We start from the raw sequence: 15,715 nt of genomic DNA on the forward strand, positions 1-15,715 counted from the left end.
ATATCTAGCACATTAATATTCATAAAATAATCACATTAATATTCATAAAATATTTAGGGTGAATAAAATTAGGAGTAATACATAAATAATTTTGTGGTTGACATAAGAACGCATGAAAATGAGACAAATGTTCAATCTATAACGATTTTCAATAATCTTCAGACGACCACACTAAGAGCACTACTCTCTGTGATTGCCTATTATGTTATAACGAAATTGTTCTTAGGTCTTCAATGAGCCTAAAACATGATGTCTAGTGAACCATATAATTTTAAATAAGTAGGGAGTAGCCACAACATCTTTATTACATAAAATTATATATTAATCCGAAGGATCACATAATGGACATAAATTGTGATTGATTATATAGATATATAATTTTACCCCATGGGGATTTTATTATATTTATATAATTAATTAGGATAAATATTAAATTAATTTTCTTAATTTACCTATAGTAGTTATGATAATTAATTTAATAGTTTTATCATAAAGTTTAATTTAGATAGAAATATCAAACCTTAATTTATCCCAAATAATTTGTTTGAATAATCTATCATAATGTACATCCAATTTTATTAAATTAAAAATTCAGCCGGCAAGCAATTGTTGTTTAATAAAATTTCATCTTTCAGCATGTTATAAATTGGTAAAACATGACTTCATTAAGCCTCAATCTTTAGAAATCTAAGTTGTAATCCTATTCATGCAGCTTCTTCATCCTCCTCTAGTTTCGTTGAAATCCTTACCGAAATTCCTAAGCTTAGGGGTGATAATTTCAAAATCTAGAAGGAACGAGTTTTTCTTCATTTAGGCTGCACCGACATGGACAACGCAATAAGAAAGGATGAACCTGCTACAATCATTGCGATTAGCAGTGTGCTGAGATCGCACTATATGAAAAATGGGATCGATTCAATCGCCTCAGCATCATGTTCATTATGTCCAAGATCCCTATGGGAATGCGTGGATCAATGGAGCAACCTGAGAAAGTCAAAGACTTGATCAAACTGATCGATGATCAGTTCGACACTTCAGACAAACCACTTTACAACAACCTCATCCACCAGTTCTCATCAACAAAGCTCACTGGTGTCAAAGGAGTTAGAGAACATATCTCAAAGATGAGGGACATTTCTGCTCAACTGAAGAAGCTCGATGTGGTCATTCCTAAAACCTTCCTAGTTCACTACATCCTTAACAATCTTCCACCTCAATACGGTCTTTCAAAATTTCCTACAACACACATAAGGACAAATGGAGTATCAATGAACTGATAACCATGTGTGCTCAAGAAGAAGCAAGGCTCCTACAGGAACAAGGTGAAAGTGCTCACATGGCCACCCAAGGAAAGAAATGCAAACCATACAAGAAGGACAAGGGGAAAAATAAGGTACCTCCCCAAGGCGAAATAAAGAAAGATTCCATCAAGTATTTTTTCTGCAAAGAGAAGGGACATGCAAAAAAGGAATGTGCCAAGTTCAAGAAATGGATGGACGACAAAGGTATTCCAATTTCCTTAGTATGTTATGAATCTAATATGACTAATGTTAATATTAACACATGGTGGATTGATTATTGATCAATAATTCACATTTTGAATTCCTTGCAGGGTTTACAAGACCTAAGGAAGCCAGTGGGAAGTGAGCAAAGCATCTTATCTAGAAACAAGATACACTCACATGTGGAAGCTATTGGAACGTGCCATTTAGTTTTATGTAGTAGTTTTATTTTAAAGTTAGAAAACACTTTTTATGTACCAAGTTTCTCTAGAAACTTGAATTCAGTTTCAAGACTTGTACCTTTTGGATTTTCCTTTACGTTTTCAAACAAATCTTTTAATTTATATAATAAATCTGAATGTGTTGGAAATGATATTTTGTCTGATGGTCTTTACTTCCTTAATTTACAAAAAAATACCGCTTATGATACTGTGCATTGTTCACACTGACAATAAAAGATGTGTTATGAATGAGAATTCCTCTACATTATGGCACTGGAGATTCAGACATATCTCCATTTATAGAATTAAAAGATTAGTGAAAGATGGGGTAATCAATACCATAGATTTTACTAATTTTGATACTTGTGTGGATTGCATTAAGGGAAAGCATACCTCCAAGTCTAAGAAAAGTGGTGTCCATAGGAGTTCCAAACTATTAGAAATCATACATACTGATATATGTAGTCAAGACATGGACTCATATGGTCATAAATACTTCATCTCCTTCATAGATAATTACTCACACTACATGTATATCTACTTACTTCATAACAAAAGTGAAGCGTTAGATGTCTTTAAGATATTTAAAGTTGAAGTAGAGAAACAATGCAACAAGCAAATTAATATAGTGAGATCAGATAGAGGTGGAGAATATTATGGTAGATACACTGAAGATGGACAAACACCTGGCCCTTTTGCAAAGTGTCTTCAAGAAAATGGGATTGTTGCCCGATATACCATGCCCGGTACACCCGAGAAAAATGGTGTTGCAGAAAGGAGAAATTGAACATTGATGGACATGGTGCAGAGTATGCTTACCAGCAACCCTCATCTTCCTAAATATTTGTGGAGTGAAGCTCTAAAAACATTCATGCACATATTAAACCGAGTTCCAACCAAGGCAGTCTCAAAAACTCCTTTTGAATTATGGAAATGTTGGAAACTTAGTTTGCAACATGTACGCATTTGGGGATCTCCATTTGAAGTTAAGGTATACAATACACAAGAGAAGGAACTAGACCCAAGGACCATAAGTGGATACTTTATTGGATACGCTGAAAGGTCTAAAGGTTACAAGTTTTATTGTCCATCTCATAGCACTAGGATTATGGAATCAAGGAATGCAAAATTTCTTGAAAAAGCCTTGATTTGTAGGATTGATCAATAAAAGGACTTAGGTTCTGAGAAAGATCCTTCAGAACCCTCCACCTCAAGAGCAAGATTGATTGTGGTTCATAACACCCCAGAAGTTCAAATGGATGTTGAACCACCACAACCAATTGTTGAAGATCCACAAGTCAATGATGAAGTTCAAATGGATCAAGTTGTTCAGGAGTTGCCTATAATTGTTGAACAACAAGCTGAACCACCTGCTCCCCAAGAGCCTGCTGGTGTAGCCTTAAGAAGATCCACTAGGACAACAAAATCAGCGATACCTAGTGACTACATTGTGTATTTGCAAGAATCTGAATACAATATTGGAGTTGAAAATGATCCAAAAACGTTTTCACAAGCTATGAATAGAAAATAATCAGAAGCGTGGTACAATTCCATGACTGAAGAAATGAATTCTATGAAATACAACGAAGTCTGGGATGTTGTTGAGTTGCCTAATGGGGTGAGGGCTATTGGGTGTAAATGGGTCTTCAAAACAAAGAAAGACCCATTAGGCAACATTTAGAGACACAAAGTGAGACTCGTTGCTAAGGGATTCACTCAAAAAGAAGGAATTGACTACACGAAGACCTTTTCTCCAATATCTAAGAAAGATTCCATCAAAGTTATCCTAGCATTAGTTTCTCATTTCGATTTAGAGCTACTGCAGATGGATGTGAAAACTGCCTTTCTAAATAGTGACCTAGAGGAGGAGGTATACATGAAACAAGTAGAATGATTCTCCTCTAGTTATGGTGAGCATTTGATGTGCAAGCTTAAGAAGTCCATCTATGGTTTAAAACAAGCGTCCTGCCAATGGTATTTAAAATTCTATGATGTCATCTCTTCTTTTGGATTTGAAGAGAATGTAATGGATCAATGTATATACCAGAAGGTCAGTGGGAATAAGATTTTTTTTCTTATTTTATATGTGGACGATATTCTTCTTGCAACCAATGTTAAGGGCATGCTACATGAGGTGAAGCAATTTCTCTCAAATAACTTTGAGATGAAGGATATGGGTGATGCGTCTTATGTCATTGGCATAAGATCCATCGAGATAGATTCAAATGTATCTTAGGTCTATTTTCAAGAAGCCTACATTATCAAAGCTTTAGGGAGATTTCAGAAGAAAGATTGTTCCCCAAGTGTTTCTCCTATTGTTAAGGGTGATAAATTAAATTTGAGCCATTGTCCAAAGAATGATTTTGAAAAGGAAGAAATGAAGAACATCCCATATGCTTCTGCTGTTGGAGGCTTAATGTGTGCTTAGATGTGCACAAGACCCGACATTGCCTTTGCTGTCAGATGCTAGGAAGATTTTAGAGTAACCAGTGGTTAGACCATTGGAAAGCTGGAAAGAAAGTTATGAGGTACCTTCATGGTACTAAGGATTAAGATCTCATGTTCAGACGAACTGATAACCTGAAGTAGTTGGATACTCAAATTCAGACTTTGCTGGTTCACCAGATTCACGTAAATTAACCTCTAGTTACGTGTTTATGTTTGCCGGTGGAGCTATGTCATGGAGGAGTAACAAACAGACCTTGACTGCTACTTCTACTATGGAAGTCGAGTTCGTTTCATGTTTTGAGGCTACATCGCATGGTGTATGGCTAAAGAGTTTCATTTCAGGCCTTAGAGTTGTGGACTCCATATCTAGGCCATTGAGAATGTTCTGTGACAATTCAGTTGTTGTATTCATGGCTAAGAACAACAAAAGTGGTAGTCGAAGCAAGCACATCGACATAAAGTACTTAGCCGTGAGAGAACGTGTTAAAGAAAATAAAATGGTCATTCAACACATTAGCACTGAATTGATGATTGCTGATCCCATGACGAAAGGCTTGCCACCTCATAAATTCAAGGATCATGTAGTGAACATGGGACTTGGTTCCCTTATGTAAATTTATTATACAAACTGAAGTTATTATCAATGAAACTCTTATTTTTGATGTTTTCTCATATATATGCGCATCTTAATTTTATTTGAAATTTTTTTATCTTCATAGGACCTGAATAAACATAGGGTTTATTCGTTTAAGTACATAGCCACATAAAGTACATTGTTATGTAATAAATATATTGTAATACATGGAAGATAATACTCGTCATAAAAAGAGAACCTATCGCCATGATTCATGTGTTTATTATCTAACAGGAATAATTGTCAGACTTAAGTAATACATTAATTTAAATGCTAACCAAGTGGGACAATGTTAGAATATTTATTTATATGATATATAAAATCAATTTGGTACATCTAATTGATTTAAATTGATTTAATATATCAAAGTCAATATTTTATTTATTGACATATATTCTAATTAATGGTCAACATATCACAACTGATTTTGAGAATATTTCAATCTGTGGCAGAGACTCTGATCGAATGTTTCACACTATAAATATAGAGTACCAGTCCCCAAACTCGCTGCTCATTTTCTATCTTTCAATAACTCCATCTAAAAGAGTTAGTGAGAGCTTGGAAGCCCATGTACTTGTTCTAATTTCTCTTCTTTTCTTTTGTAGATCTACAATTGTAGATCAAGATTGTCAATAACAATGGATGTAGGTATATATATGTTGGGGTTTTATGCCCTAATTAAAACCCAATTTCTTTTTAATCTCATTTATTATCAATAAAAGAATATAACTCATTTTTTTACTTGGTCAATCACTTTGCTCACATGTTTTATTTTCATAATTATTTTTTTAATATAAACTTCTATTAAATCCCGAGTTTATAGCTAATCATATTTATAGTGACATAATCACAGTGGAATATAAATATGATTATATGTTCAAAATAAGTTAGTCCTAAGATTATTCAGTGCACAAGATTTACACTGACTTGCCAATCTACAATATGATCTACTTACACATCACAGTGTTATGTTCTTTCCATAACATTAGAAAAGTAGATAAGATCGGATGTATTTGTTACATCGTAATGCACCGATATTGACAGTAGATAGGATAAGTAAACTGATTATATTATTTGAGTTCTTTGACTTGTTCGTTACCAGCTTACCCTATGGACTAGCCCATACTTACATCTTGGGAACTCAGTAGTATAATTGAGTGGGAGTGTTAATCATAGATATGAACATCTATATCTTCTGATGAAGAAGTGAAACGATGGTTTCCTTTTAGTTTGGTTCAAGGTGCTAAATGATAGAGATCTCATTTCAGTAATTAATATTAGTTTACTGAAATATCATTTACAAGGAACTAAGTGTTTTAAGGATAAAATACAATGAAGGGTGAAACAGTATTTTAGTCCCATCTCATTGTAGACCGTCTATAGAGGATTGAGTGACAATTATGGTTGTAACAATGGATAATTAATAATGTATCTATATTTTTTATAGAGCATTCTATGAATTGAAGAGTGCAATTCTGAGTCTTTAGTGAAGTCACGAGAAATTAATAAGTTAGTAAATTTATTTGTTAGATTTATGATAACTTATTGGAGCTTGATTTCATTGGCCCACGGTCCCCATTGTACCTTGGATAAAATCATCTAGATAGTCTCAATTAATTGATTTAATTATCAATTAGAATTATCAAAGTTGACCATGTCAATTTTCGATAGTTTCACAAAGTTATACAATTTAGAGAAGAAAAGAGAAATTATGGCAAATTTACTAATTAAAATAAATTAGAATCTAAATTAATAAATAAGTTTAAATCAAGGGTAAAATTATAAATAATTAATTTGATACATGATTTAAATAATTAGATTAATAGAAAATAATACAAGCCTTTATTTTAAGTCCAACGGGCTTGTAATTAAATGGGAAATTCCACAGGCCTAAAGCCCATGATAATTTCGACCTAGGGCTGATTATTGACTATTATTTCATGGATTTTTTAATTAAATAAGTGACCTAATTGAGTATATAAAAAGAATGTTAAGTGGGAGTTGAAATCAGATTTTTGAAACACAAATTTCTGAGAAGATCAGAAGATCTAGTAGGTTTTAGATTCTCTCTACAAACATAATTCATTTTCTAAGCCTCATTATTCTTTTCTCCTCTTCTCTCTGTATCTCTCTCATGTGTTAAGAATTTTCCACCCTAGTCTAGATGATTGTAAGGATACTTTGGAAGGCTGTGAAGAAAATTGAAGAACGATTCAGTTTCTTGGTAATACTCTGCGACAGAAATGATACAAGGGTTAGAGAAACTGAAGGAATGACTCTATCATTCTGCTACGTATAATGTAAGTATTCTTATCATTATTTATGTTTGAATTCAATTTTAGAAACATGTTTTAGGTTTTATTATATTAATTCGTTTAATATAAGATCTACATAAAAATAAACAAGATCATTTATAAGAATTCCCAACAATATATTCAGTCCTCTAAATTTATATATAACAATATGTCTATTCCGCATTAGGATTGTTATGCATCTAGATTGATTTTAAACTAACAAAAAAAACCTAGTGGATACATAGGCCAACCTTTTAGAGCAAAACTATTATAAGCTTGGTGAACTTCCTTACACGAAACCTTGAGTACTTATCGATCATCGTTTCAATAAATAATTTGTTGTTGGCGAAATCTAACGTCAAAAATAATTCTGTTGAACTTTCTTTATATAAATTCTCACAATTATGCTCATACTATTATTTTTAGTTTTTATAAATAAATTTTGTATCTTTTCCTTATTTTATATATTTTAATATTATATCTTTCCTCAAAATTTTATAAACATACATATTTTTATATTTTTAAATATTATAAATGTGTTTTTAATAAAATTTAATGTTTTTAGTTAGATTTAACATTTTTTTATTATTGTCTAACACCGTTAGTTTAAATTCATCTAAATAAGGCAAATAAATAATGAGAAAAGTGATAAAGTTAACTAAATAAGGTAAATGAATTGAACAAAATAAATATAAAAGTATAATAATTGAAACATAATAATTTCTCATCGCATATTTTAAAATTTCATATTAAAGTGTATAAATTACTCTATCAAGTTTGTTTTCAAAACTATAACCGAAACATATTTATATGCTTAAATTCATTCTTTTATATTTTTATTTATTATTTATTTTGTCATTTAACGTATTTTTTTTAATCCAAACATATATGTAATAATGAAATAAGATATAAATATACATATTTTCTTATTTTACTATTCACTTTTTTTTTAATGAGAAATTACTTTCTTCAATTGCTCTAGCTATTAAATAAAGAATATATATTTATATATACATTTTTGTTGCCTATAAATTCTTATTAAATCAAATAATTAAAATATGATCAAATAAACTTTTTAAATTCATAGTTTTAATTTAGTGTTTTTTAAATATTTTATTATATTGAAATTTATGGGTATATTTTCTAAAGGAAAATTAGAAAAAAAAAGTATTTAATTTTAAAATTAGAATGCACCATATTTTGTTATATAAAAAATGTGTGTCTAATTCTTGGTTTAACAATTTTTAATATTTTTTAAAAAAATTATCACATTATTTTTTTTAAAAAAAAGTTATAGACAATGCTTTGGTATTTTTTTAATATGTTTATGTAATTTATTTATAATATATGATATTTTTTATTTATTTAAAATTTATATAACAACTAAAAATCATAATAAAATTGAATTCATTCATTTTCTAAATAAAATTAAACAAACACGCATTGTATATTATTTTTACCTAATAATTATATAATTTTATCAATTTCGTAAAATAAAATTATCTACTCGTCAATCCCATCTAATTATCTAATGTTTTTTTTTTCTTCCAATTAACAGTGTGAGACTTATTTAATTAGATTTGCACTATTTAAATAAGCCATTATTAAACATTATAAATTATTAACTAGTCCCATCTTTTAAAAAAAAAAACTAAGAATAAAATTGGACAGTGGTAGGTTTATATTGATTGGACTTGAATTAAATATAAGGTTGAATTTGGTAAAGAAATTTAGTAAATATAAGAGTGTTTTTTCAAAACAAAATTTACAATAAAATTGTTTTATAAATAGACACAAGAGCGACTTATTAAAGAGCTTTTACAAAAATTAAAGTTAGAATCTAAAATGGTACAGTCCAATTTTAAATTTTAGTTTATAGATGAATTTATAGTTATTTTATATATTTATATTTTATTAAAAAATTATTTTAAAAAAATATATATCAAATGAATAAATATTATAATAATAAAAAAGGAATTTTAAATCATATTTAAATGTAGTCATAGACATATTCTACCAATACTACACATCCTCTTACAAAGAGGAGGTCCCAAGTTTGAATCTCCCATCTCCTAATATAAAAAAAAACTTGTTTAAATAATAAATAATTTTTATTTTCTTCCATGAAAGTATTTATATTTTTATTTATTATCAATATTTTATAATGTTCTTTATTTTACTAATTTATATCTACAAATCATAATTTTATCAAATAAAATAAGTTTTGAATTATAATTACCAAATGTATAATAACTTCATGCTTAAGACGTTTTTTTTTTCTACAGCTAAACCTAATTGTTGAATAAGCTACAAACCTAATTGTTGAATAAGCTACAACTCTACCCAGTTAGTCCTATACACAAATGACTTTTTATATTTTTTTTTTTCCTTTTCTGATTTTGATTTGTTTTTTAAAGCAAAATTAAACAAAATTATTAAAGATATGCATTTAGTTATCATACACATATAAAATTTAATTATGTCACTTTACCCTAACTAGGTTAATTAAGGTCACAAATAAAATTTATTAGCCACTCTACAAAGATATGTAAAAGTGTTACACGTGAAATGCATGATTATAGCTTACTATTAGCAGCAAATTTTTACTACAATCCAACTTCAAAGTTTAGCTTATAAATGAATACGAGGTGTGGTTGGAGAGGATTCATCGCATTTAAAAATATAATAATTATATATTTATTTGGACATGTATTGATTGTTAGAAAAAAAATTGTCTCATACCTATGAAGGGCAATTACTTTTACTACGTACTATGACTTAGGGCTGAGCATAAAATCCGAAAAACCGAAAAAATCGGATAAACCGACCATTCGAATACCGAAAAAATCGAAACCGATTAAACCAAACACCGAAAAAACCGCCACTGTTCGGTCGATTTGAAAATATTGTCTGGACCGACCGACGGAACCGAAACCGACCGAACACTATTATATATAATAATATAATATTATATAATTATTAATTAAAAAAAAATCTGATATGTTTTTTTACTAGGGCATCTCTCGGTCTCTCTATCTCTATCGCATATACTCTCAGCAGCTCAGCCCCTACTATGTCGCCTCCTTCCTTCCTCTCTGTCTCCTCCCTCCGGCGACTGCCCAAACGAACGGGACGGAACAGCCCAGCCTCTTCCTCTCTGTCTCCTCTCTATCTCTCTCATCATCTCCTCCTCTTCCTCTCTGTTTCGCTATCCTTCTTCCCAGCACAAATGAACGGAACGGACCGAGCAAATGCGACTCGACGGTAGCACTGCCCAGCCCACTCCGGCGACTGCTTCACGGACACAGTGCCTTCCCACTCCGGCGACCGCTTCACGGACACAGTGACTCGAGGTATGCCATTGTATTATTAATTATCAATTTTATTTTATAGCTTCGTTAAAACAGATTGACACACATATATATATCATTATGGATATATATTGGAAACACTATTAATTATCATTTTTATATGCTCTTAAATATATTGACATCTCAATTGTGTTAAAGGCTTCAATTGCGCCGTGTCTCTGTCTCTGCCTCTGTGTCCATCTATATTTTTATCTTTTTGTCTTTTGAATTTTCTATGCCAAATTGTTTTAATTATTATAATTATTATCACTTGAGTGAGAGTTGCGGTCTTACACATCTGAAGCTCTCCACAGATGTGGCTTTTGACACTTCAAATGAAATGATTGGTGTAGGGGCTATTCTATGGGACTCTGCAGGGGCTGTACTTATAGTTCTGTCCAAACCTATAGCCTTGTTTTTATGTCTGAAATGGCTCCTTGATTTGCAACAAACAATTGCTTATTTTGAAACTGATTCTTGTATTAGTTGCACATGGAGTCATTCAAGGCTATACTCATCTTGATGAGTTTCATTCTGATCTTGTATCCGATTTCCCTAGACCAAAGTATTACGGCAAAGGTTTAGGCCAAAGTTTTTCTAACGGTGGATACTGATTATGTATGGTTGAATATAACAACACTTTCTCTAAAATAAGTAAAATATTTGTTTCTTTATGTGTATCTCTTTCTTTGTGTTTTTGTGTTAGGTTTGCAGATGATGATGATGGTTGTTGTAGCACTATTGATTTATGTTATGTTATGTTATGTTTTATTTTGAATATATTATTTATAATGATATTCTATGTTCTAGTGATTTTTTTTTTATTTGCATGAATTCTAATTTGGAAAAATACTTATATATTGAACTCAAATTTACATGCTCTAATCATAGTATAAGCAGTTAAACAAACCTTTTTATTGTTCCTAAAATGCTTCAGAGATGAGATGAAACTGTATCTGTACACACATGAAAAAATAGTTGACATCTTTTATGAATTGATCAACATGATTCATAATTCTTTTTATTGAATATTATATTTAACAATTTTATACCATTTCCTCAAGGGAAATTAACCCTATTTAGAAGTCTATGGACATGTACCATGGTATAGATGAGTACATAACCCTATTTAGAACATCCTCTTTGGACATATATGCAGCTAGGCTACTAATATAAATTTTACATGCCCTTGGAAATGCATTGCTTATTGCTTCCTGTTATGATGAGTTTTTACGTTTGGTGTCTTTAAAGTGTGTAATGGAAGATCTATAAGGTTTTAGGAAGATGTTTGGATTGGTTCTAAACCTTTATCACATGCATTTCCTAATTTGTCAGAGTTTGCTCAAAGAAGACTTCATTATATATTGCCTCAACCATTTTGAAAACCATGTTGTTAACAAAGACAACACCAAAAGGAAAAATAAGGATATCTTAAATATGTTACCAAATCTGGAAAGAAAAGAAGAAAAATTATAATTTCGTATCAACAAGATAACAACACAACCATACGTGCATAGATAAGGTGTTTCCAATATGATAATTTTTCTTTAGAGTAATTAAATTAATAATATGATAAGTGTTGTTAGAAGTATTTATATTTATATTGACTAGATAATTATCATAATCATCATGTCTTGTTATTATGTTTTACAAGTTAAACTAGCAAGAAGAAACACAACTTTCATTTATGGGCACATTCATATTATGTTTTATATTTGTTGCTGAAATTGTGTTTATAAATATGTAAATAGATCATTAATATGGATAACGAGGAAAATTTAGAAGGGATGATGGGGGAGTGGTTGGAGTATGTTGAAACTAATTTGTCAAGTTCTGATGGAGAAGAACAAGCGAAGGAAAGGAAAAAAGAGAACGTACGAAAGAAGAGGAATGATCGACAAAATCAAGATAAGGAAAACGACAAAGAGACCGAGAAAGAGGATAATGAAAAAGAAAAGGAGATAGAGGTTGAACGACAAGAAAAGAAGCAAAGGGTTGGAAAGAAAACATCGAGCGTGTGGGATCATTACATTATGTTGCCTGATTGGATTCCTAAGAAGCCAAGAGCTGCTTGCAATTATTGTGGCACCGATTATGCGGCTGATACAAAGTTGAATGGGACTAGCACACTATGGGCACATGTGGAGAGAAAATGTAAGAAGTGTCCTTTCAGTGACTGGGTTGAGCAAAGTAAGAAGCAACAATCAACTATGGATAGATTTACTAAAAAGACAACAACCTGCAATAAAGAAGAAGTTGCTTCAAGTGGGCTGCCGCTAAGGTTTAATCAAAATGCTGTTAGGAAAGTGATCGCCGAATATATCATTATGGATGAGTTATCCTTTAGGCATGTGGACGGAAAAGGATTTCAAAAGCTCATTAAACATTTCTTTCCCACATTTCAGTTCCCATCAAGATTTACTGTTGCGAGAGATATTTACAATGCGTTTCTAGATCAGAAGAAAGAGTTGAAGTCGATTTTGGTGAAGCACAGAGTGTCGTTGACCACTGATTGTTGGACATCAATCCAGAATATTAGTTATTTGTGTTTGACTGCACATTGGGTTGATGATAATTGGAAAATGCAGAAGAGAATTATCAACTTTATCCAAGTTCCTAGCCATAAAGGGGACTTGGTGGGGAAAGAGTTGATAAATTGTCTTAATGAGTGGGGTATCTCCTCAGTGTTTGCAATGACGGTTGACAATGCCTCCTCAAATGACGTTGCTCTTAGAAAATTGAAGGGGCACTTGTTGGACAAAGACAATACCATTCCATTGAATGGCGAAATGTTTCATATGAGGTGTTCAGCTCATATTTTGAATTTGATAGTAACTGATGGGTTGAAAGAGTTGAATGATGCAATTTCAAGCATTCGAAATGCGGTGAGATATGTCCGGTCATCTCCAGCTAGACTGAAAAGATTTAAAGAAAGTTGCAAGGATGCAAACAATGAATCAAAAGCCTTGTTATGCTTGGATGTGGTTACTAGGTGGAACTCCACCTACTTGATGTTAGAATCTGCTATAAAATTCAAGAAGGCTTTTGAGAATTTGGAAGCAGATGCGAACTACACAAAGTACTTTGATGAAGAAAGAATGGATGGCCCACCAACCAACCTAGACTGGGAAAAAGCAGTTGTATTTGTCAAATTTTTGAGGAGATTCTATGATCTTACTAATCGATTTAGTGGGTCATTATATGTCACATCCAATCTATTCCTTCCAGATATTTTGAAGGTTCAAGCTGATTTAACTACTATGGCTTCTAATCCTGATACTTTGTTAGGGGCTATGGCAGTTAGTATGAAACGAAAGTATGATAAGTACTGGGGAAGGATTGAGAAGCTGAATATGTTGACATTTATTGCCAATATCCTTGATCCAAGGTATAAATTAGAGGTTGTGAATCGTGGTTTCAAATTTGTGTACACTTCAAGTGAGGCTGAAAAAATGATAAAGTTGGTGACAAATACTTTGGCACAGCTATATGCTTTTTATAAACAACAACAACCATCTCAGTCATCTCAAGCTCAACCATCTCAATCTCAGTCTCAGCCATCTCAGCATGTTATCAATTCCACTATAGAATCATTTCTTGAAGGGCAACTACAACTTAGTGATGACATTGAAGAAGATGATCTTGAATACTACTTGAGTGATCGTCGTGAGAAACTTGATCCTACCTTTGATATTCTACGATGGTGGAAACAGAATGGATTCAAGTATCCAATAGTTGCGCGCATGGCAAAAGATGTATTGGCTGTTCAGATGTCTACAGTAGCATCTGAATCAGCTTTTTCTACTGGGGGAAGAATCCTAGATTCATTTAGGAGTTCCTTATCCCCGAGAATGGTGGAGGCTTTGATTTGTTCTAAAAATTGGTATACTTGTGAGTCTGAAGAGCCTGTTGTGCTTCGACAATACATGGATGAGATTGATGGTTTAGAGGCATATGAACAAGTTTTTCCAGGTATTTATTTACTTAATAGCTTATTCTAATTGAAATATTATATATATATATTATAGCTTATTTGTATTAATTGAATATTTGTCAGGTGATGGCTCGTGTATTACCTATGTACCTGAGAATCTTGGCAGTGGGTCTCGGAGTGGGACTGATAGGAACAATTGAAATCTCAAGGTAACTAGTTGAATTCTAAGATTGTAGTTTAGTAGCTTTATTTCTCTTAAAAGTACCATGTAGCATGTGTTATATATACATTATAATTTTATTCTTTCTTTTGTCTTAGGAGCAGGTGGTCATGGTTGCTTGATGCAGGCCATAAAATGAATGAATGCTGGATTTTGGATTGGACTTTGTTTTCTATCTATTCTTTTGAAATTTGAACTTGATTTGTGTTGTTGTAGTCGATTAGACTTAGATTTAATTTGTGTTGTAATGGACTATGGACTATGGACTTTGGACTTTAAGTTTAAACTTTAATCATGTGTTGAAATTTGTGGTTGTAGTCTTTTGGTTTTAAATTTTAATTGAGTTGTGTCTTGGATTGAACTAATAGATATTGGAGTATTAGACTTTTGATGATGTGTTGTGATTTGAGATTATGTTATGCTCTTATGGACATTTAATTATGTTTCAAACTTTAAAATTTGTAAATGTAATTATGTTCTATATATTTATGTTTTAAAAACGCACAAAAATAGATTCCAACAATCCAAAATTTTTAATTTTTTAACTAAAACTTTCAAAAAAAAAAAAACAATAATCAATTCGGTTTGGTCAGTTTAACCGATCAAACCGCGGTCCAAAACGGTCGGTTTTTTTTTAACTGGTTTGGTTCGGTCGGTTTTTGAATTGCACTAATCTGGACCGAAAACCGAATTCTGGATTTTTTGTTGTGAAAAAACTGCCCAAACCGACTGATACATGACTTTCTTTTTGAAAAAATGACAAAGAAAGTTTACCTACCCAACTTGTTCTATTGGATGGAGACAAACAAAGTTGTTACAAAATATTATCACGTTTTTAATGCTTTAAGATAAAAGTATTTAATAATGCATTTTACTCTGTGAATTTAAATTATAACACTTATTTCCATTAGATCTCTAAACTTCAAAATTCTACAATTTATTCCTGGATTTTTAATTTTATAACAATTAAGTTCATTTCATGGTAAAACAAAACACCTCTAAATTAATTAACAATATAGTAGAACGAGGACATCTAGCGTATAGGTAAATGGATTAGATTAGTTAAATAATTTTAATAATGTAATTTGATCATGTGGTTATAATGTACATTG

General features: G+C 31.4%; 1 protein-coding gene across 1 annotated transcript; it reads left to right on the plus strand.

The window, feature by feature from the left end:
- Nucleotides 1-1,336: 1,336 nt before the first annotated feature.
- LOC133815268 (zinc finger BED domain-containing protein RICESLEEPER 2-like) lies at nucleotides 1,337-14,997 on the plus strand. The gene is made up of 6 exons (XM_062248123.1): nucleotides 1,337-1,505; nucleotides 10,936-11,028; nucleotides 11,156-11,175; nucleotides 12,201-14,421; nucleotides 14,507-14,592; nucleotides 14,702-14,997. The coding sequence occupies exons 1-5, from the start codon at nucleotides 1,337-1,339 to the stop codon at nucleotides 14,581-14,583; spliced, it is 2,580 nt and encodes an 859-aa protein (XP_062104107.1). The 3' UTR covers nucleotides 14,584-14,592; nucleotides 14,702-14,997.
- The last annotated feature ends 718 nt before the right edge of the window (nucleotides 14,998-15,715 follow it).

This window comes from Humulus lupulus, chromosome 2 (genome assembly GCF_963169125.1).
Source record: "Humulus lupulus chromosome 2, drHumLupu1.1, whole genome shotgun sequence".
Lineage (NCBI taxonomy): Eukaryota > Viridiplantae > Streptophyta > Magnoliopsida > Rosales > Cannabaceae > Humulus > Humulus lupulus.